Genomic DNA, 23,357 nt, shown 5'->3' with positions numbered 1-23,357 from the left:
TGAGAATACAAATGTGAATTGGGTACAGCCTCAGCCTGCAGTCTCCAGTAAAAACAGCCACATTTAATGCATCTTCACAATGGAGTGTTAAGTCATAACTCCCATGAAAGTGACATTCAGTGTGCATTGCTCACTTGTTGCAAAGCAATAGCTGTTGTCTCTTGGTTTCGTTGGAAGTGGGTCCATTAGTTGTTTTGTGTCCTTGAAGTGGGGCTGAGTTAGCCGAGCAGCCTTGGAATAGGGCTGGTGCAGTTGTGAACAGACGCCACAGCCCACATCTTGTCTCGGGTACTTTCAAGGAATGAGACTGAAGTGCAATTCTTTTTAAAGTTAAAAAAAAAAAAAGAAAACAAGACACAAGTTTGGGCTTGAGTCTGGAGTCCCTGTGCCCATGCTGACATTATAACAGGCCCATGATAACCCAGCCCAAGTGGCAGATAAGCTTGAACTGCCAAAGCCAGAGAGAGAAGCCTGCAATTGATTAGGAAATAGCAGTGGCTTAGAGGTCCCTGGGGTGAAAAAATACCACAGTTCTTGTTTCCGAGGACCATTATTAATAATGTAGAGAAGGAATTGAAGTACTATGCGTTGAAGCAGGTAGGAACTTGATTCTGTTTTTGTGTGTGTGTGTGTCTCCCTACATATATGTATTTCTATATGCATACACACAGAGGCAGATATGTGATATGTATCTCATAGGGAATTTTGTTCACACTTTTTTTTTTTTTTGAGGAGGGAGAGCATGGGCCAGAAATTGAACCCTGTTCTCCTGCATGGCAGGTGCGAATTCTACCACTGAACCACCTGTGCACCCTCTTTTATTTTAAACACTTTGCAGCAGAGTTGCTTATTTGGATTGCTCCTGCATCTCAAGGAGAATTCCTTTGCTGTTTATTCCTCCAAAAACATCCCTGGTCAGAGTTTTGGAATCTCTCCCCTATCCAGAATTTTGAAAACAGGGTCAAAGACAGTGGGAATTACATGTTTCTGGGGAACATGAAATATCAATCTTATATCTTTGTTAGTTTCTATTTTCTACATTTAATTTATATTGTATACACTTGTTTGAGGCTTCATGATTAGAACTGTAGAACTGTAATTGAAGAGCACACCTGGAAATCTGATTTTAAAAAAACTTCCCTTACAGTTTTGTCCAGGTTCCTCTGAATCAAACTGTGTGCCTCTCATTTTAAGAACATGTGATCATAACGTAATTCAATTTGTAAAGACAGTAAGTCTTTTGTTTTTTCTGAGTGAGCGTCTCTTAAATCAGCCCTGGGCTCAGGAGGAGCTGAAATCTTTTCTGTGGACTCTCCTGCACATACACATACAGACCCACATAGCTGTTAACAGCTGTTAAAATAAATACAGATTCTTGTAGCTTATTCCTGTAGGGAACTTGGAATGTGGGAGCGTGCTGCACTATTGAGCAAAAGTGGTCTTCGTCCTTAAATACCCACGTGAGAATTGGCTAAGTGAAGATCAAAAGACTTCACAAAGGCCACGGTCCTATGAAAAACTGATGGCAGAGCTAGGAAGCGCGGAGGCGGGTTCTGCTGTGCACCAAGCCTCTGCAGGGCTCTTTGCACTTCGCGGTGGGGGCCCGCGGCTCCCGCCTGCCCTTTAGCGCCCTCTTGTGTTTCCTCCCGTGCCAATGCAGCCCCTTTGCTTCTATGCTGTGAGACTGAGCATAACCTGAAACTGCTTTTGAGAAGTGTGGCAGTTGTAAACTCCACTATGAGAATGTTGTTGAAAAATGAATGGCATTATTTTGGAAACATGAACATTTCTTGCCTAGAGTCATGAGAGAAGAAGCATATGTATAAGCAATAATAATGTGGCAGAGAGAGCACCTACTGGCTATCCTGTGTAAACATACTTCAGGAGCAAACGTCTGCTCTGAACCCAGGGAGCAGCCTTGATATGGGAAATAAGGATCAGTGAACTCCAAACTCAAATTCCGGAAAGTGTGTGGTAAAGGAGAGGTCGGAGAAATGGCTTTAGTGGTTACTGAAGAAAGCTTTGGAATTAGCATGCCATGATTACTAAAATAAAAAAAAAAAATTTAAAAAGAGATGAAAAAGAAGATCATAAAGTTATTTGACAAGCATTAATTATTTACCAGATACTGTTGTAGCACTAGTGACCCAAAGATGAATAAGGCACAGACCCAAAATCAGATACTCCACAGTCAGTTGGGGGCGGGCACTAACTGTAGACAATCCCAGTATGATGTGGTTAGGGCAGTGATAACAGAAATACTTACTTGACGTGAAAGAAATGATAAGTCTTAATCTACCCTGATGCTTGAGGTCTGGGCAGAAGGGGAGGTTAGGAAAAGCTTCTCAGAAGAGCCTAGGGGAAGTGAGTGGAATTCAGGCTGAAGGTCCGGCATAAATAAGTTGGGTGAGAAACAGCACAATACTTGAGAACTACAGACAAGTGCAAGGGGGCAGCTGGGGAGAGGAGAGGAGCTGGCTAGTGCAAGGGGGCAGCTGGGGAGAGGAGAGGAGCTGGCTAGGTAGGCAGGAGGTCAGGTCATGGATGGTTGTGCAGGCCATTCTGCTGACATTAGACTCCATTTAATAGTTGTATAATATAATTGTATAATTACTAAAGGCTTTGTACATGCAACCCTTAGTGATAGATAGGGTTGTTCCCATTTTACAGATAAGGCAATGGGGGCACCTGGAGTCACTGGACTGAGCCTGGAAACTCTAGTTCTACCTACCTTGCAGGGGAAGCAGAGGCATTGAAACCTTTTGAGCTGGGGAGTGACAGGCAAGCTTTGCATTTGAGAGACCTTGCTCCAGAGTTTGGATTTGAGGGTATGAAGGAAGCAGCAGTCCCCGTAAGATGTGAGACAGACCCCGGTGGGAGACCAGGGAGGTGGGAAGTGGAAGAGAGGTGAATCATGGCTTGGTCTTAATTCACTCACAGGCCATTTCCTTCTTTTGCTGCTTCATTTAATTTTCTGTATCAGTGCAGAGAGGTAGAAGAAGACATGGATCTCGGGTGTGATGCCCAAAGGCTGGACTGGGCTGTTCCTTTAGGGGTTTTAATCTTCCTGCAGCGGAGGCGGTTAGCCCTGCCTCTGCTCTCAGAGGTCAGCACGTAACGCTGTAGCCTGGAAATGCCTTTCCAGAAATGATGCTTTACCTTGTGCCCCTCATGCTTGCTGTCTGAACTGCTCCTTATTTTCTAAATATGAACGGACAGCTTAGATTTTTAAGGCGCATTATCAAAGACATTGACAGCCAGAGATAGGTTTACAAAACATGCCTGCCTAGTAGATGTATACTCCCTCTGCTCATCGCTGATACTCCTTCTCCTTGCAGGGGAAGCAGAGGCATTCTGACAGCTTTAACTAGGTACGACCCAAATCTCCATCCATAACAGACTTTTATCTCCATCTCAGTTTCTGCATGTGCATTGGACTTTTGAACTCTTCAGACTAACACCATTTCCAAAGGTGAAAAGCTGTTCAAAGGCTCAGACCACAGCTCAGTTTAGGGCAACATGCTTTTAAATGCTGGGTCAGGGTGACATTATTGGAATTGCTGCTTAATTTGAAATACCCACTGTTTGGGGCCCCTGGCTCATTCATATGACCTTAAGCTGAAGGCCGGGTCTAAGGAGGAGCGGTTTAGTAGAATTTAGGAGTGACAGCATCACACTGGTCCTGCTATTGTCACTTATAACTCAGAGGCCCTGCAGTGGCCTTTTTTTGAGGTTCATCTCTCACCCTCTGCCTTGGGAGAGAGTTGCCCTAGGTCAACAGCACACATATTGTAGTCTGCTTACTCTTGGGGTCCCCAAGGCCTTATTTTTATAACAAAACTGAGACACTGTTTTACTTTCTGACTGTTGACATTTGCACTGATGATGTAGAAACAATGGTGGTTAAAACTGCTGGCTTCTTAGGCAAATCAAAGCACTGGCATCATATTATATTAGTAGCCATTGTATTTTTCACTTTCATTCGCAGTAAATGAAAAGGAAAATACACGTTTCACACATGGGTGTTCTTGATGGCATAGTAAAAATTATTAATGTTATCAAATCTCAACTCTTGGGTGCATGTGTTTTTTTTAAGGTAATGTGTGGCAAAATGGGTAGTGCACCGATAGCACTTCTGCAAACAAAAACACAACTGGAAGAGACTTGTGCGATTGAGTTGTGGGTGGAACCAGCCATTTGTGTCATGGAAGAAAATTTTTACTTTAAAAAAAAAGAAAAAAACAAAAAGCAGCAATACTTAGATTATTTAGCCTTGGATATTTGGCAGATATTTCTCCCAAAATGAATTAAGTGAGACTCTCACTTTTAGAAAACACCTGATGATGTTTGTGACTAATCATAAAATTCAAGCTTTTAACCACAAGCTTGGAAGCTTCCCTCACCAATGAGCTCCATGGTGATTTTAACAAATGTGATTTTTTGATACTTTATAATGAGATGCATCAGTATTTGGAAGACCTGCAACTTACTGAACCAATATTTTCCAAATGGTCCTTGCACAGTGTTAACAAAATCATGGATGGGTAAAGGATGTATTTTAAGAGCAAGGTTAACTAATGGATATTAATACAACTAATTACAAAAAGTTCATTGATAGTGCTTCAGATTCCATGTTGCACCGAACATTTAATAAACCAGCAATCACCGAGTTTTGATGAAGCATTAAAGAATACCCACAATTATCTGGAAATATTCTTCCCCTGTGCAATGCCGTATCTGTGTTTCTTTAGCTAAAATGATAAATTGCAGCAGTTTAAATGCAGAAGCAGGTATGAGAAAGAAACCAACTGTCTTCTAAAGCCATACATTAGAGAGATTTGCAAACATTTCAAACAGCACCACATCTCACCAATTGTTTTTTGTTTGAAAAATATGTATTTTCAAAATGCTAGGTTATTTTTAAATAACTTGATAAACATTTAAAAAATTTGTTTTACTTTCTAATGTGGTAAATATCAATAGATACAGTCCATATAAACAAGCTCTTTGGGTTGTCAACAATAATTTTTCCACAGGATAAAGAGGTTCCTGAAACCAAAAAGTAAACCATTGCATTAGGAAATCTAGTCTACTTGTTAGCACAAATATCATTTTAATTTATATGAAAAAAAAACCCTATCCAATAAAAATAAATAACAAGGCAATTAATTTTTAGACTGGAAGGAAGGAAGATGAGCAGGTTGTTAAATGGTGAAGAACCAGCTTTTTGGTGGAAGTTGTAGGATTATTTAGCATCATTTATACAAGGCATCTATGTAATCTAGGGATCAGCAAACTTTTTATTTAAAGAACCAGATAGTAACTATTTTAGATTGTTGGGCCCTACAGTCTCTGTTAAAACAATCTCTCTATTATAGACACTATGTAGACGAAAGTATGTGTCAGTGTTGCAGTAAAACCTTATTTACTAAAACAGGCAGGGAGGTACACTTAGCCCTCAGGCCTTATTGTGCCAATCCCAGCAAAATTTCTTCTGAAAGAACATAATAGGACTTTTCTATGACATAGCCAGGTATCCTATATACATTCATTTTGTTCCAGACAGTAATTAGTTTCGGTACACAAATTTTGGAAACTAAATTCTTTTCGATTCAGGGCTTGTCAATAAAGGTAACCTTTTGCAACATTGTTGTGGCATGCACGCTGTGGTTTTCCTGCTTAGGCATAGGAAGGAGACTGCTCCCCAAGGAGATTGCTCAGGAGGTGGAAGAAAGGCTCAAGCGAAAATGGTGGCACCGCCTCAAAGGGTGGCCACAGAAAGTGGGAGCTGACGTGGCAGTGGTGTGGGTGCACCCGCTGCTTTGGCAGAGCAGAAATTCATCAACTCATCTCTTGCTCTCTCACAAAGAGGCATGGTAGTTGCCCCCAGTTAAACTTGAAATGTGTATGGGATTTTTGAAGCTCAAGACGGTCCGTAGAAATTCCCATTTGCTGAATGATTCTACTTTCAGGCTGGTTTCTGAGAAACATGTTAACTGGCTCAGGAAATCTCAAGAAAGATCTATGTGCATAGACTGTCTTGTGGAAAGGGAAATGATCCCATTCCCATTCCTTAATGAGGTGAGCCCATTTCCCTCGCCTTGGCGCTCAGTCTCTTTATCAGCCTCCTTTATATCTCACGAGGACCTCACAGTACCCAGAGAACTGGGGAAAGTCCATCAAAGTGAATGAAGCGAGATGTTAATTTACGTTTTAGTTGAAACCGTGAACCAGGATGAGCCATTACGGACTGATGGAGCCTGGGCAGCCAGCGACGTTGATGGATCTTCCTGCCCTCCAGGGCTGCGGCAGTAAGGCAGCCTTCCCTGGGCACACAGGATGCTCTCATGCTGATTTCGTGCCCTCCTGGCATCACCACCCGTATATAAGGTTGCGGGAAAATCTGGATGGGTTTTCTTTTTAAGCACAAACCAACACTAAAAACGCGGTAAGGTTGACTCAAAGGCGGTTACTGTGTGACACGCTTGGCCTTTGTGAATGCAGCGGCTTTATACATGATTTTTGCATCCCAGGAGCAGCACTTATGCTCTGCAAGCAGTACGAAGCCTTAGCATGGTAGCCACAGTTTTTGAGCATCTTTGGTAGATTGCTCCCATAAATTCCACCTTCCACATATTTTGGAACCTCCAGAAGAATAGCTACAGAAAGCATGTCACTTGTAAAGCATGTGAAAACATAACAAGCATCTGAATATAACCTACATGATGTAGGCTCATGAACAGGTTTATGAGTATATATTTCCATGTCGATGTCCCCCGTCTACCAGGACCTCGTTCTCAATAAGTTTGTAAGTTATCTGTGTATGGATATTTTAACTTTTTTGGTGCTATCTAATTAGCTTCAGTATTGAAAGATGTGTTTTCACATTTTTTCCCCTAATTTGTGTGATTTTTGCAGGGTAAAAAAGTAAGCTTGTCACTTATGTGCCCTTAGATTCGCATGATGCAGTTTTGAGATTTAACTCTGCTCCTACCCACGGTTATGAGAGAGATGTGGGGAACAAAACCACTGTGCGCATCATTAATTCCCAGGTAAGGGGGACGGCATGATTTCAGGGGTGTATGTTTTATAGTTAAATAGTTTAACTATAGTTAAATAGTTTAACTGGATAGTGAAGAGAAATTAATTGATTATCCATTACTGTGATACTTGTTTTGTTTAAAGGGAAAAATGAAGAGAAACACAAATTCAGGCATGACATTAATAAAGAAAATTAAGTAAATAGGATCAAAAGGAAAAATCAGAGTAAGTGTGTGTGTGTGTGTGTGTGTATGAAATATAAACTTAACGTGGTATACTTTGTAGTCTGAGGAAAAGCAGTTAAACATAGAAAAATGGTGATAGGAAAGGAAAGGAATGAAGGGAAGTAAAGCAATGGTACAAAAATGAGGTATGCAGAGTACTGAAACGTAGGAAGATGGTAGAATGAGGTGCATCAGGGCCCCGTAATGAAGGGGTTTTTGTTCCTCCACTTTGAACAACCAACAAGAACCGGGAGAAACATCTCTCTAAAAGCTCCAGAAAAGAGTTAAAGGGATGCAGTAATAGCCCAAGCACTGAATCAAGAAAAAAGTTTACTTTAAAAGTGGAGAGATTTCTGACACCCTGGTTGGCCCCTCCCTCAGCTCTCTCGCCTGCTCAGCACAGAGCCAGCCTGCGCTCCTGGCATTAGAGGAAATCTGCATAACATTAGATGGACACAAGCTTAAAGAACAGATAACCCAGTGTCTAAATTCCACTGATAATACATTAAAATATAAAAATGTCCAGGTTTCAGCCAAAGATTACAAAACATGCAAAGAAACAGGAAACAGTGTACCAGGCAGAGGAGAAGATTAAAGCATTAGAAGCCGTCAGTGAGGAAGTCTAGAGCTAGGCAATTAAAGATTTGTAAAAAGTTGTTTTAAATATATTGAAGGAGCTCTAAAGAAAAACATGAACAAAGAACTAAAGGAAATCAGGAAAGAGAGAGTTGAACCCTAAAGAGAGTGTCATTAGAGAGCTGGAAATGATGAAAAGGAACCAGGCAGAGCGGCAGACCACAGAAATTAAAAATTTCCTTGAGGGGCTCAGTAGTGGATTGAAGTTCACAGAAGAGAGTATCAGTGAACTTGAAGATGAGACAATTGAAATCACGCAGTGTGAGGAGTAGAAAGAATGAAGAAAAGTGAATAGAGTCTAAGGAACCTGTGGGACACCATCAAGCATACCAGTAAATGCACTGCGAGGCCAGAAGTAAAAGCAAGAGAGAAAGGGGCAGAGACAACATTCTAAGAAATAATTTCTGAAAACTTCCCAAATTTAATGAAAGAAATGATTATAGAGATCCAAGATGCTTATTGAACTCCAGAGAGAATAAACCCAAATAGATCCATATTGTGGCATCTTAAAATCAAACTGTCCAAGGCCAAAAATAGAGAATTCTGAAGGCTGCAGAAAACTTGCAAGATGTTACATACAAGGGATCCTCAAGAAGATAAGGTGCCGATTTCTGATTAGAAACTGTGGAGGCAAGAAGGCAATAAGATGGCATATTTAAAGTGCTGAAAGCAAAAAATTTCCTACAAGAATTCTATGTCTGTCAAAATTGTCTTTCAAATACGAATGAGAGATTAAGATATCCTTGGATAAACAAATACTAAGGGAGTTTGTCGCTGCTAGATTGGCCCTACAGGAGATGTGAAAGAGAAGTCTGCAGGTTAAAAGGAAAGGATGATATACAATAGATCAAAGTTGCATGAAGAAATCACAATTTCTGGTAGAGGTAATGACAGGGGTAAATCTAAGTGCCAATACTACTGTATTTTCTATTTGTAACTGCACTAAAAAGTGGAGTAAAAACTTCCTACAGGATCTTAAAGGCAAATGCATAAAATGCAATGATAAATCAGTGGTTTTAGAATCACAAGGTGTAAACATATAACTTATGATAAAACGGCTAAAGGTTTGGGGATGGAGAGGTGTAGGAACATAGTTTGTATATACTATTGAAGTTAAGTTGGTACTAAGGCAAACGCTGTTGTTATTGGCTTAGGATGTTAAACTGAAGATGGTAACCACAAAAACAATATTAGAGAACATGCACGGGGTGGAGAGCAGAGGGGATGGGAGTTAATGCATAATGGTTAGGGGTTTCTGTTTGGGAAGATGGGGAAGTTTTAGTAATTTGAAGTGATGAGCGTTCTGTAATATTGTGACTGTGATTAATTCCATTGAATGGTGTACAGGGGAGTAGTTGAGATGGAAGAGTTAAGTTGTATATGTGTTCCCACAATTGAGGGAAGGAAAAAGGAGAGAAGAAAGGAAGGAAGGAAGTGGACTGGTAGACAGACAAATAGATGGATAGATGGAATGATATGGCAAATGTGATAAAATGTTTAAATTGGTGGATATGGGTGTCTTTGGGGGTAGGAATATGTGGTGGGGTTCTCTTTAGGTATTTGTATGATTTTTGTAAAACTGCTATACATTTGAAAGTATTTCAAAATAAAACATCAAAAAAAAATGAGTTCCCCAACATGTATTAAATTCTTCTTTTGTGTTGGTATCCTGTTAAGCCTCACATGCAACATCTCACTTAGGCCTCCCAATAATCGAAATGGGTATTCATTACTTCCATCTTATGAGGAGGATGCCTGGCTAGCGAGATTGAGTACTGCTCATGGTCACCCAATGTAAGCGGACAAGCAAATTCCAAGCCCAAGCTGTCTGCAGGCATTACTCCATGACTCCTACTCAGTGGCACCTAAAGAGATTCTGGAAAATTCCTCTGCTTCTTAAAAAAAAGATGAAAGATTTTCTTGCATATTCTCTTAATTTTGAGCTGCAAAAAAAAAAAAACATACTTCTGCTGTCACTGAGCTTCTAAGAAGGTATGAAGAATCTTTTTAGACCCCTGTTCATTATATAGTTTATGATACATTTCTGGGCATTTCCCAGCTCTTCCATAGAGTTTATTGAGTACCCACAGGTGTGTGCAATGTTTTAAACTATTCAAGTATGTACCATGTATTTTGGTCAATGGATATTTTCTAAAACTAGCAGATACTCTGTAGGACTTTATTCACTGAAAGCCAAGGGTTGTGCCCCCAGAAGTAAACATTGTCCCGATTTCTATCACCATTACTTAGTTTTGCCTGTTCTAGAACTTTGAATCAATAGAATCAATTAAATAATTATGTTTGTGTGGTTTCTTTCACTCAACTAAATGCTTTTGCAATTTATCTCTGTTGGTGCTTGTGGGATAGTTTATTCTCTTTTTTTATTACTGAGTACTGTTTTACTACACGAACATGATACAGTTTGCTTATCTATTTACCAGTTGGTGGATGTTTGGCTTGTTTCCAGTTTGAGGAGCAGTTATGAATTAAAATGTTAAGAAAATTCATATGCATGCACACACAAAGAAATCCAAGAGCTGGTAGGGGAGCTTTGAACATTAGCCTATTATTTGAAAATTTTAAAAATGAAAATACCTCTTTTCTTCATGTTCTGAGAAAGTCTTCACAATTTATAGCAAAGTTATTCTCATAAAAAACCACAAGTTTTAGCATTTGGAAAATGTATAGAAAGCAAATGAAGTGATGAGTGATTTATTATGAGTTGCTTGCAGAACAAAAGATTAGCTTTTTGCATAGTTCACTGAACCAAGCCACCCGCAGCAAGTAAAGAAACAATTACCGTATTTCCACAGACGTCATTGATTCTAAGATCCACCGTTCATCTAATAACAGCTTTTGAGAGAGGAGGAGATAAACACCACCAAATTAAAATACCTGTCATCTGTATGATACATCCTAATTTTAGTAACGTTAAAATGTGAAGTAAAAAGTAATACATCTTAAAACTGCAGAAAAAAATATTGCAGGGTATTGAAAAAAGATGCTAATTCATATTTTAAAAACCTTTAACTTCTGTGTGAGACTAAAACAAAAAATGTTTATTTGGTACACAATTTATATTGTGACTAGTGCATTTCCTAATATAACTTGTATTGACAGTTTAATTGAACACCATAAGTACATGGAACCTTGAGTAGGACATGAGATTTTGTAGGTTTGTCCGGAGTGATGCCCTGATAAATCCCAGAGTGATTTGAACAGTGAATAAAAAAATATTTGCAAAGTCCCCTCAGGGAAATGATGAGAAAGAAGGAAAATTCACCTTCCCCATTTGGAGAAGGCCTGATATTCTCACAAGCAGTGAGGATAACAAAATCAATAGGCCAAACCCTCAATCATGGAGTTTGTTCATATGAAACTTATCCCCACAAAGAATAGGCCAAGCCTACTTAAAAATAGGCCTAAGAGTCACCCTCCCTGGGAACCTCTTTTGTTGCTCAGATGTGGCCTCTTTCTCAACCAAGATGGCAAGCAAACTCACTACCCTTCCCCTCTGTACATGGGTCATGACTCCCAGGAGTGTAAACCTCCTTGGCAACGTTGGACAGAGATCCTAGAACGAGCTGGGACTCAGCTTCAAGGGATTTAGAAAACCTTCCTGACTGAAAGGGGAAAGAGAGAAATAAGACAAAATAATGTCAGTGGCTGAGAGATTTCAAACAGAGTCGAGAGGTTATCCTGGAGGTTATTCTTACACATTATATAGATACCCCTTCTTAGTTTAAGGTGCATTAGAGAGGCTAGAGGGAACTGCCTGAAACTAGAGCTGTGTTCCAGTAGCCATGTTTCTTTAAGATGATTGTATAATGATAGAGCTTTCGCAAAGTGACTGTGTGATTGCAAAAACCTTGTTCTCATGCTCCTTTTATCTACGGTATGGACAGATGAGTAAAAAATATGGGTTAAAAATAAATAATAGGGAGAATAAATGTTAAATTAGATTGGGTAGAGGAAAATACTAGTGGTCAATGAGAGGGAAGGGTACGGGGTATGGTTTCTATGAGTTTTTTCTTTTTTCTTTTTCTTTTATTTTTCTGGAGTGATGTAGGTGTTCTGAGAAATGATCATAGTGATGAGTATGCAACTATGTGATGATGTTGTGAGCCACTGATTGCACACCAAGTATGCAATGTTCATACATTAAGAATGTTTGTGTTGTATGTTGATTGATTTTATTAATAATTTTTTTTTAAAACTGCAGAAAAGAGTACATTATTTTTTTTCCAAAAGGGGGATGAGGGGTGCCATAGGCAGAGGACTGCCATCCTCCAGGATGTTTCAAGTACATTGACTTTTTATGTCCCATTTGTTTGTCCCAGACTGTCACTCTGGAGGCACCTTAATAAGCCAATTCATCCACGCCTGCCTCTCTCCAAATTACCTGTCAGGCAATTACAGAAGAAGAGGTTGGGGATCTTGAATTAGCTAGGAAATTACATCTCTCAGGAGCTGGTTCAATATCACTAGACATAGGTAAAGTGCTGGTGAAAAATTTAAGGACTGAGGGTTTCCTTTAAAAACCTCATTTCCCCAGACATTCTGTAAATGCTTCCCTTTGCAAAGCCTATCCCTCACACTGCCCCAAAGGAAAATGAAGTCAGAGGAACACTGTCTCTTGCTCTGATTCCTCTTTTTGATGGTCACTTTTTAAAAAAAATACATAATTTTGAAAAACCAGACTTTTTTTTTTAAATTTTATTCTTGTAACATATGTGCAAACTAACATTTCCCTTTTTAACCACATTCACATTTATAACTCAGTGCTATTGATTACTTCCACAATATTATGCTATCATCACCATCATCCATTATCAAAACTTCACAATCAAGCCAAAGAGAAATTCTTTACAATTTAAGTATTAGGTCTCCATTTCCTACCCTAACCTGGCCCTGGTAACCTACATTCTAGATTCTGACTCTACGAATTTGCTTATTCTAATTATTTCATTATCAGTGAGATCATACAATCTTTTTGTGGCTGGCTTATTTCATGCAACATCATGTTTTCAAGGTTCACCCATCCAACACTGGTTTTGAAGTTGGTTTTCTATGTACTTGCAGATTCTGACCAACCCCAACTATCACTTCATTGACAGTTCATTGTATAAAGATGTCATTTTGGTGGCCTGGGACCCTGCGCCATATTCTGCGAATCTTAACCTGGTAAGGACTCCCTTTGGTTTCTCTGTCCCGTGGTCAGACAGGCCTTCAACTGATTAGTAAATGAAACATGTCAAAGATTAAGCTTTGGGGGACAGAACGAAACTGATCAAGCATGCTAATTAAATGTGCAACTCCCTGGCACTGCCCAGTTAGGAAAGTATATTTGGTGAGAATAATCTATCTAATGCTGAAGTGCTTTAGTTCTGGAACACTTCTAAAAATTAAAAAGAAAAAAAAAAACAGAACACATGTAAAATATATAAATGTTCATAAATTCCTAGCTACTGGAGGTTGGGCTAATTAAACTCAGGAGTTTTTCCATGTGATGGGGTTATTTTGCCCACCTTCCACCTAGTTCAAAGAGCTTTCAAAATAAATTGGAAATACTTGACAAGAAAATCTAAACTTTGTGAATTGACAGCTCATTAATATTTTAATGGAACCCAATGCAGGATTTTCTTGACTATGCCTCTCTTTGGCTTTTGCCTCTAGACTCTTTTAATCTTACATGATATAGCTTAAGCAAGGTCCTTACCAGCCTTCACAATACAAGCAAATTAGCAACATTCTGATAAATAGTTACCTATCTATAGAACAAGCAGCTAGCTTCTTTTGATGACATCTTTTGAGAAAAGCCAATGCACTTGTTTTTTAAAGAAGGGTAGAAAGGTTGGATGATTTTTAATCCACTGAAAGATACCATCAGTATGTACAAATGAGTGTCTTTTGATTTTTCTGCTATTGCAAGAGGATGCATACTTCATAAGATGAATGTGGGACTACAGATTTTGTCTCCACATCAAGGATAACTTTCTGAGAACTGCCCAAGGGAGAATGGGTCCCTCCAGACGGAGAGTTCAGCGTCAGTCTTCATCTTGAGACTGAGGCTGGACATCTAGCATGATTGCAAGATGACTAAATGGGCCTTAACAAGGAATGCAAATCAGAATCACCTGGCAAGTACTTTTCAAAATATATCTGTCCATGCCCTATTTCCAGAAATGCGAATACAGCCTCAGTGTATTTTTTTGAGAAAGGTCTCTAGATGATTTTGATATGTACTCTTTATTAATGCTGCTGAAATACAATGTACCAGAAATGGGTTGGTTTTTATAAAAAAGTTGCAAGTTTATAGTTCTCAGGCCATAAAAATGCCCAAACTAAGGCATCCAGAGAAAGATACCTTGACTTAAGAAGGACTGATATGGAAAAGCATTTGACTGGCATCTGCTAGTCCTTTGGCCTCTGGTTTCAAAACAGCTTCCCTGGGGGTGTATTCTTTCTGCATTTCCAAGTGTGTCTCTCTGTGTGTTGGCTCTGAAGCTTTTTCCAAAATGGTTCCCTCTTAAAGGACTCCAGTAAGCAACCTTGAGTGGGTGGAGACACATCTCCATGGAAACCACCCAGTCTAAAGGTCCCGTCACAAATGGGTGGGTCATATCTCCATGGAAACAACTCAAATCAGAATGATCCCAGTCAACAATATTGAATGAGGGTTAAAGAATATGGCTTTTCTAGGGTACACAACAGTTTCAAACCAGTACATGTACCCTCTATTGAGAACCAAGTGTCAAATGCATTTTTGTAGTTTTCAACTTCCTTCCCAGTCTGAGGTTTTCTGGTTTCATAGTCTGACAGCTTTCTTGGTTTTCGTGAACCAGCAGAGAGCATCTACCTGATTGACCTTGCTCCTTCCTCTGTTGCAAGCCCAGGGCACAGTGCTGACCACCTGGAAGGATGTGGCAACAATGGTGATAAGGGGGGGGGGGGGGGGCTATGTTCCATAACGAACTCTGGGAGGGTCTGGAGGAAGCAAGGGTAGACGAAATGGTTCCTCCCGATCCCCCATTCCCTTCACCTCCCTCCCAGTGCCTCTTGGCGTGGGGGCCTGGTTTCTGAAAGATTAGTGGCCCATTCATCTTCAGAATTATTAATACCACAGAATGGTTCATCAATGGAATAGTACTGGGAGAATCAATGGAATATTATATATAAATATAATATTTATGTATCACCCTTATTTCAAAGGGAGCATGGTACCCTCAGAGCTCAGGAAGTAAAGCCTCTCCCATGTCACAGTGGTACCTGAGATGCTTCTGAAAACTTTTTTTTTATCAACCTTATGATGCTAATATTTACATACATTAAATGTAAGTGTACATTTTGATGATTGTTGACAAATTAATATACTTGTGTATCCAGCAACACAATCAAGATATAGAATATTTTCATCCCCACAAAAAGTTCCCTCGTGCCCTATCGTGGTTAATCTTTCCAGTCCAGGCAACTACTGATCTCCTTTCTTTCACTATATATTAGATTTGGAAAACTTAGTTTTTTCGATACTCTGATGAAATTTTTTTTTAATTTAAAAACGAAGTTTTATTGGACACAACCATGCCCTTTGGTTGTATATTTTTTAGGCTGTGCACATGCTGCAAAGACAGAATTGAATAGTGGCAAGAGAGAACGTTACAGCCCACAAAACTTAAGCACTTTCTATCTGGACCTTTACAGATAAAGCCTGTCAACCCCTGCCCCAGCCATCTCCCTCATTTTCCCAAAGAATGAAAGCACTCGTCCCAGTAGAGCTAGAACTCTGTTCTCTCTTTGGGCTCTTTCCTTCATCCCACTGAGGAAGTGTCCATTGAAGAGATTGAATCACTTCTTCCCCACCTCTCTTCAGCCCCTGCCTGACCCGTCAGCCTCTAAATCCTCCTGCTTGGTGCTGTCCTGTTTTTTTGTTTTTTTACTGTGGAACCATCTGTAATTGGTTGTGTTGATCTTTTTCCCCTTAGTGGTACAAGAAGCCAGATTACAACCTGTTCACCCCATATATTCAGCATCGTCAGAGAAACCCAAATCAGCCATTTTATATTCTTCATCCTAAATTTATATGGCAGCTTTGGGACATTATCCAGGAGAACACTAAAGAGAAGATCCAGCCCAACCCACCATCTTCTGGTTTCATTGGTATGTATATATTATAAATTGGAATGACTGGGTGGGTGGGCACGGTTATCCCTAATATTTAGCATTTTATGGCTGAATAATATTCCATTGTATGTACCAACCACATTTTGTTTATCCCTCTATAGACACTTGGGTTGTTTGTACCTTTTGGCAGTTGTGAATTATGCCACCATGAACATCAGTGTGCAAGTATCTGTTCAGGGCCATGCTTTCAGTTCTTTGCGGTATATACCAAGAAGTGACATAGCAAGGCAATGTGATAAACTTTTGAGGAATCACCAGTTTTTCACAGTGTCTGCACCATTTTACATCCCCACCACCAATATACAAGAGTTTCTATTTCTCTGCCTCCTCTCCAATATGCTATCTTCATTTTTAATAGCCATTCTAGCAGATGTGAAATTTCATTGTGATTTTTTATCTGCATTTCCCTGATGGCTAATGACATTGAGCATCATTTCCTGTTTATATTGGGCCATTTGTGTATCTTCTTTGGAGAAATGTCCATTCAAGTCTTTTTCCTATTTTTTAATTGGATTGTTTGTCTTTTTGTTGTTGCATTGTAAGATTTCTTTATATAGCCTGGATGTTAAATCATTATCAAATATATGGTTTATAAATATTTTCTCCCATTCTGTAGATTGTTCTTTTCCTTTCTAGTAAAGTCCTTTCAAAAAAGTTTTAAATATTAGTGATCCCCCATCTATTTTTCTATTTTTGCTCATTCTTTTGGTGTAAAGTCTAAAAAACCTTTACCTGATACAAAGTCCTGAAGATGTTTCTTTGTGTTTTCTTCTAGGAGATTTATAATTTTGGTTCTGATATGTAGGTCTTTGATCCATTTAAAGTTCTTTTTTTTTATGTATGGTTTGAGGTTGGGTCCACTGACATTCTTTTACATATGACCATCCAGTTCTCTTAGCACCATTTGTTGAAGAGACTGTTCTTTCCCCACAGAGTGGACATGTTGCCCTTGTCAAAAATCAGTTGGCCATTGATATGCAGGTTTACTTCTGCACTCTCAGTTTGATTCAATCGTTCTGTCTTTGTGCCAGTACCATGCTATTTTGATTACTGTAGCTTTGTAATATGTCCTCCAACTTCATTTGTCTTTTCAAGATAGTTTTGACTGTTTGGGGCCCATTACTCTGTTATATGTATTTGATGATTGGCTTTTCTATTACTGCAAAAATGACTGTTGGAGTTTGAGTGGGATTGCATTGAATCTGTAAATTGCTTTAGGTAGAATTGATGTTTTAACTATATTTGAGTCCTCCAGTTCTTGAACACACACTGTCCTTCCTTTATTTTGGTCTCCTTTAATTTCTTTCAGCAATGTTTTGTAGTTTTGCTTATGTAAGTCATATTAACCCTTGATTAAATTTATTCCTAGATAGTTGATTCTTTAGGCGATATTATAAATGGAATTTTCTCCTTGATTCCTCTTTGGATTGTTCGTTACTAGTGTATAGAAGCACTACTGTTTTTTTTTTTTTGCTTGGGCAGGTACCGGGAATCAAAACTGACCACTGATTTTTGATCTTGTACTATCTCCACTCCCATTTTAATGAATCCATTTATTAGCTCTAGAAGGTTTGTTGTAGATTTTTCAGGATTTCTTTTCTATTAGATTATGTTTTCTGCAAACAGGAAAAGTTTTACTTATTATACAACTTGGATGTCTTTTCTTTCTTTTTCTGGCCTAATTGCCTAAAATTTTCTGGCCTAAAATTTCTTTGTGCTGGTTTGAAAGGAAGCATGCCCCCTAAGAAAAGCCATGTTTTAATATAAATCCCATTTCATAAAGGTAGAATAATCTCTATTCAATACTGTATGTTTGAAACTGTAATGAGATCATCTCCCTGGATGATGTGATTTAGTCAAGAATTGTTGTTAAACTGGATTAGGGGGTGACATGTCTCCACCCATTTGGGTGGGTCTTGATTGGTTTATTGGAGTCCTATAAAAGAGGAAACATGTTGGAGAAAGAGATTCAGAGAGAGCAGAACGATGTAGCCATGAGATGCAGAGAGTCCACAAGCCAGCAACCTTTGGAGATGAAGAAGGAAAACGCCTCCTGGGGAGCTTCATGAAACCAGAAGCCAGGAGAGAGAGCTAGCAGATGACGACGCCATGTTCGCCATGTGCCCTTCCAGCTGAGAGAGAAGCCCTGACTGTGTTCACCATGTGCCTTCTCACTTGAGAGAGAAACCCTGAACTTCACCGGCCTTCTTGAACCAAGGTATCTTTCTCTGGATGCCTTTGATTGGACATTTCTATAGACTTGTTCTAATTGGGACATTTTCTCAGCCTTAGAACTGTAAACTAAAACTTATTAAATTCCCCCTTTTAAAAGCCATTCCGTTTCTGGTATATTGCATTCTGGCAGCTAGCAAACTAGAACATTCTTGTACTGTGTTAAATAACAGTGGTGACAGTGGGCATCTTTGTCTTGTGTGTAATCATAGGGGAAAAATTGTTTTTAGTTCTTTTTTTTATTTTTTCATATTTTTATCAATAAAACTTAATATACAAACATTCTTAACATATAAACAATTCATACATGGTATACAGTCAGTGGTTCACAATATCATCACATAGTTGTGTATTCATCACCATGATCATTTTTTTAATATTTGTATCACTCCAGCAAAAGAAAGAAAAAATAAAAACTTCATGCGTACCATACCCCTTATCCCTCCCTCTCATTGACCTTTAGTATTTCCATCTAACCAATTTATTTTATTTGGTTAATTTGGGTCCCCCCATTATTTATTTATTTTTAGTCATATTTTTTACTCATCAGTCTACACCCTAGATGAAAGGAGCATTAGACACAAAGTTTTCCCAATCACACAGTCACATTGTAAAAACTATATCATTATGCAATCATCTTCAAGAAACAAGGCTACTGGAACACAGTTATACAGTTTCAGGTACTTCCCTCCAGCCGCTCTAATACATCATAAACTAAAATGGGATATCTATATAATGCATAAGAATAACCTCCAGGATAATCTCTCGACTCTGGTTGAAATCTCTCTGCCACTAACATTTTATTTTTTCTTATTTCTCTCTTCCTCCTTTTGGTTAAGACGTTTTTCTTAGTCCCTTCATACTGGGTCCTGGCTCATTCTAGGATTTCTCCCCACATTACTAGGGAGATTTACACCCCTGGGAGTCATGTCCCATGTGGTGGGGCAGAGAGGGCAGTGAATTCACATGCCATGTCGGCTTGGAGAGAGAGGCCACATCTGAGCCACAAAAGAGGTTCTCTGGGGATGACTCTTAGCCTAATTTTATAGTAGGCTAAACCTATCCTTTGCAGGAATAAGTTTCATAGGGCTGAACCTCAAAATCAAGGGCTTGACCTATTGATTTGGTTGTCCCCACTGCTTGTGAGAATATCAGAAATTCTCCAAATGAGGGTTTTTCATATATGTCCTTTATCATGTTAAGGATGTTCCTTCCTATTCGTAGTTTTCTACATGTTTTTATGAAGAAGGAGTACTAGATTTTATCAAATGGATTTTCTGCATCAGTTGAAATGTTGTGTGGTTTTAGCCTTACATACTACTAATGTAGAGTATGACATTCATTAATTTTCTTATGTTGAACCATCCTTGCATTCCTGGGATAAATCTTACTTGATCTGAATGTGTAGTTCTGTTAAGTGCTTTTGGATTCAGTTTGCTGGTATTTTGAAAGACATCTATATTCATGAGAGACATTGGTCTGCAATTTTTTTTTTCTTTTGACATGGTTTTAGTATTAGGCTGATACTGACCTCATAAGAATGAGTTGGGAAATGTTCCCTCTTAAATTGTTTGGAAGAATTTCAGCAGTACTGGCATTAATTCTTCACTGAATGTTTGGTAAAATTTACCAGTGAAGCCATCTATCTGGTCCTAGGTTTTCCTTTGTTGGAGGCTTTTGATGACTGATTCTTTAGTTACTTTTGGTCTGCTGAGGTCTTTGATTTTTTCTTCAATCAGTGTAGGTTGTTTGTTTGTGTTCTAGTTTACTAGCTGCTGGGCTGCAGTATGCCAGAAACAGAATGGCTTTTAAGAAAGGGAATTTAGTAAGTTGCATGTTAATGGTTCTAAGGCTGGGAAATTGTCCAAATTAAGCCAAGTCTATAAAAATGTCAAGATTAAGGCACCAACAAGAGATTACCTTCACTAAGAAAGGCGGATGAAGTTCAGGGTTCTTTTCTCAATTGGAAAGGCATGTGGCAAGCATGGCAACCTCTGCTAGCTGTCGCTCCAGGTGTTTTGTTTCATGAAGCACCCCCAGGGGCATTTTTCTACTTATCTCTGAAGGTCTCTGGTTGGTAGACTATTGGCCTTGTGGTTCTGCCGTGGTACTGCAGCTCCCTCCTCATTCTCAAGCCTTCTCCAAAATGCTTCCTTTTTTAAAGGATTTCAAGTAAACTAATCAAGACCCACTTGGAATGGGTGGCGCCACAACTCTGTGGAGGTGATCTAATCAGGGATCAAGCCTGCAGTGCTGATTGGGTTAGGATTAATAAGCATGACTTTTCTAGGATTTATAAATTTTGATTGGTACTGTGTTGAATCTGTAGCTCAATTTAGGGAGAATTGACATCTTAACTATATTTAGCCTTCCTAACTATGAGCAGGGAATGTCTTTCCACCTATTTAGATCTCCTTTGATTTCTTTTAACGATGTAATGTAGTTAGAAAACTACATGTACAAGTCCTTTACATTCCTAGTTAAGTTCATTCCTAAGTATTTGATTCTTTTAGTTGCTATTTTGAATGGATTTTTTTCCTTGACTGACTCCTCAGCTAGGTCATTGCTTGTGTATTCTATGTTACTGATTTTTGCACATTAATTGTACATCCTGCCACCTTGCTGAATGTGTTTATTACATCAAGTAACTTTGTTGTAGATTTCTCAGGACTTCCCAAGTTTGGTATCATGTCATCTGCAAATAATGAGAGTTTTACTTCTTCCTTTTCAATTTGGATGCCTTTTATTTCTTTGTCCTGCCTGATTGCTCTAGCTAGAAATTCTAGCACAATGTTGAATAGTAATGGTGACAGTAGGCATCCTTGTCTTGTACCTGATCTTAGGGGGAAGGCTTTCAGTCTCTCTCCATTGAGTACAATGGTGGCTATTGGTTTTTCATATATTCCCTTCATCATATTGAGGTAGTTATCATTGCTTCCTATCTTTTGGGGTGTTTTCAGAATGCTGAAGTTTGTCGACTGCCTTTTCAGTATCAGTAGAGATGAACATGTGGTTTTTCTCTTGATTTGTTAATGTGCTGTGTTACATTAACTGATTTTCTTGTGTTGCGCTATCATTGCATTCCTAGTATAAACCCCACTTGATCATGGGGTATAATTCTTTTAATGTGCTGTTGGATTTGATTTGCTTATATTTTATGGAGAATTTTTTCATCTGTGTTCATTAAGGAAGTGGGTTATAGTTTTCCTTTGTTATAGCATCTTTACCTTGTTTTGGTATTAAAGTGACATTAGCTTCATAAAATGAATTAGGTTGAGTTCCTTTTTCCTCAATTTTTTGGAAAAGTTTGAGCAAGATCGGTGCTAGTTCTTTCTGGAATATTTGATAAAATTCCCCTGTGAAGCCATCTGGACCTGGGCTTTCTTTCTTCATAGGAAGATTTTTGATGACTGATTGAATCTCTATACTTGTGATTGGTTTGTTGAGATCTTCTAATTCTTCCTGAGTCAGTATAGCTTGTTTGCGTGTCTCCAGAAATTTGTCGATTTCATCCAAGTTGTCTTGGTTGTTGGCGTACAGTTGTTCATAGTATTGTCTTATGATTTCCTTTATTTCTTCAGTATCTTTGGTAATGTACACCTTCTCAGTTTTTATTTTTTTATTTGCATCCTCTCTCTTTTTTTCTTTGTCAATCTTGCCAACATTTGGCTTTATCGATTCTTTCTATTGTTCTTTTGTTCTTCCATGCATTTATCTCTGCTTTAATCTTTGTTCTTCCTCTTCTCCTGTTTGCTTTGGGGTTAGTTTGCTGTTCTTTCTCAATTTTCTCCGGGTTTGCGGTTAAGTCCTCGATTTTTGCTCTTTCTTCTTTTTTAATATAGCCATTTAAGGCAATAAGTTTCCCTCTCAGCACAGCTTTTGCTGCATCCCATAAGTTCTGATAAATTGTATTCTCATTTTCATTCATCTCCAGGTAGTTACTAATTTCTCTAGTAATTTCTTCTTTGACCCACTGGTTGTTTAAGAATGTGTTATTTAATCTCCATATATGTTCTAGTTTGCTAGCTGCTGGAATGCAGTATACCAGAAATGGAATGGCTTTTAAGAAGGGGAATTTAATCAGATACTAGTTTACAGTTCTAAGACCAAGAAAATGTCCCAATTAAAACAAGTCTATAGAAATGTCCACTCCAAGGCATCCAGGGAAAGATACCTTGGTTCAAGAAGGCTGATGAAGTTCAGGGTTTCTCTCTGAAGTAAGAAGGCACATGGCAAACACAGAGTTTCTCTCTCAGCTGTAAGGGCACATGACAAACATGGCAGGCATCTGCTGGCTTTCTCGTGGCTCTACAAAAAGGGACTCTCTCCAAAATGTTTCCTCTTTTAAAGGATTGCAGTAAGCAATTCCACCTTCAGTGGGTAGAGACACACCTCCATGGAAATCATCTAATCAAAAGTTACCACCCTCTCCTGTCTTTTGTTTTCAGCCAGCAGAACTCCTTTTAATATTTCTTATAGAGCTGGTCTCTTGTTGACATATTCTTTCAGGACTCTTTGTGAAAACTTTAATCTCTCCCTCAATTTTGAAGGACAGTTTGGCTGGGTACAGAATTCTTGGCTGGAAGTCTTTCTTTTTCAGAATCTTGAATGTATCATATCACTGCCTTCTTACCTCCAGCATGCTAGTTGGGTAGTCTGAACTAAGTCTTATTTGATTTCCCTTGTATGTAGTAAATTGTTTTTCTGTAGCTGCTTTCAGGATTTTCTGCTTCTCTCAACATTTAACAGGCTGATTAGTATGTGCTTTGGGGAAAACTTATTTGGATTTATTCTGTTTGGAGTTCTTTGGGCTTCTCTGACTTGTATATTATGTCCTTTATGAGGATTGGGAAGTTTTCCCCCATTATATTCCCAACTACTCTTCCTAGCCCTTTACTCCTCTCTTCTCCTTCTGGGACACCAATGATTCTTATGTTTGTGTGCTTCGTTTGGTCTATTATTTCCCTGAGTTCCCACTCAATTTTTTCCATCTTTTTTGCCATTTGCTATTTTGAGTCTTCGAAGTCAGTTGTCCTGTCCTCT

At 38.8% G+C, this 23,357-nt stretch overlaps 1 protein-coding gene across 1 annotated transcript in view; it reads left to right on the top strand.

Moving 5' to 3' along the window:
• ST6GAL2 (ST6 beta-galactoside alpha-2,6-sialyltransferase 2) overlaps positions 1-23,357 on the top strand; it is an 81,831-nt gene that overhangs the window by 42,709 nt on the left and 15,765 nt on the right. Inside the window, 3 exon segments of the mRNA XM_077134935.1 lie at positions 6,955-7,052; positions 12,984-13,085; positions 15,884-16,058. Of these exon segments, the coding sequence (XP_076991050.1) occupies positions 6,955-7,052; positions 12,984-13,085; positions 15,884-16,058 (375 nt within the window).

The sequence above is a fragment of the Tamandua tetradactyla genome, chromosome 17, assembly GCF_023851605.1.
Source record: "Tamandua tetradactyla isolate mTamTet1 chromosome 17, mTamTet1.pri, whole genome shotgun sequence".
NCBI lineage: Eukaryota > Metazoa > Chordata > Mammalia > Pilosa > Myrmecophagidae > Tamandua > Tamandua tetradactyla.
This window is presented reverse-complemented; position numbering and strand designations above follow the sequence as displayed.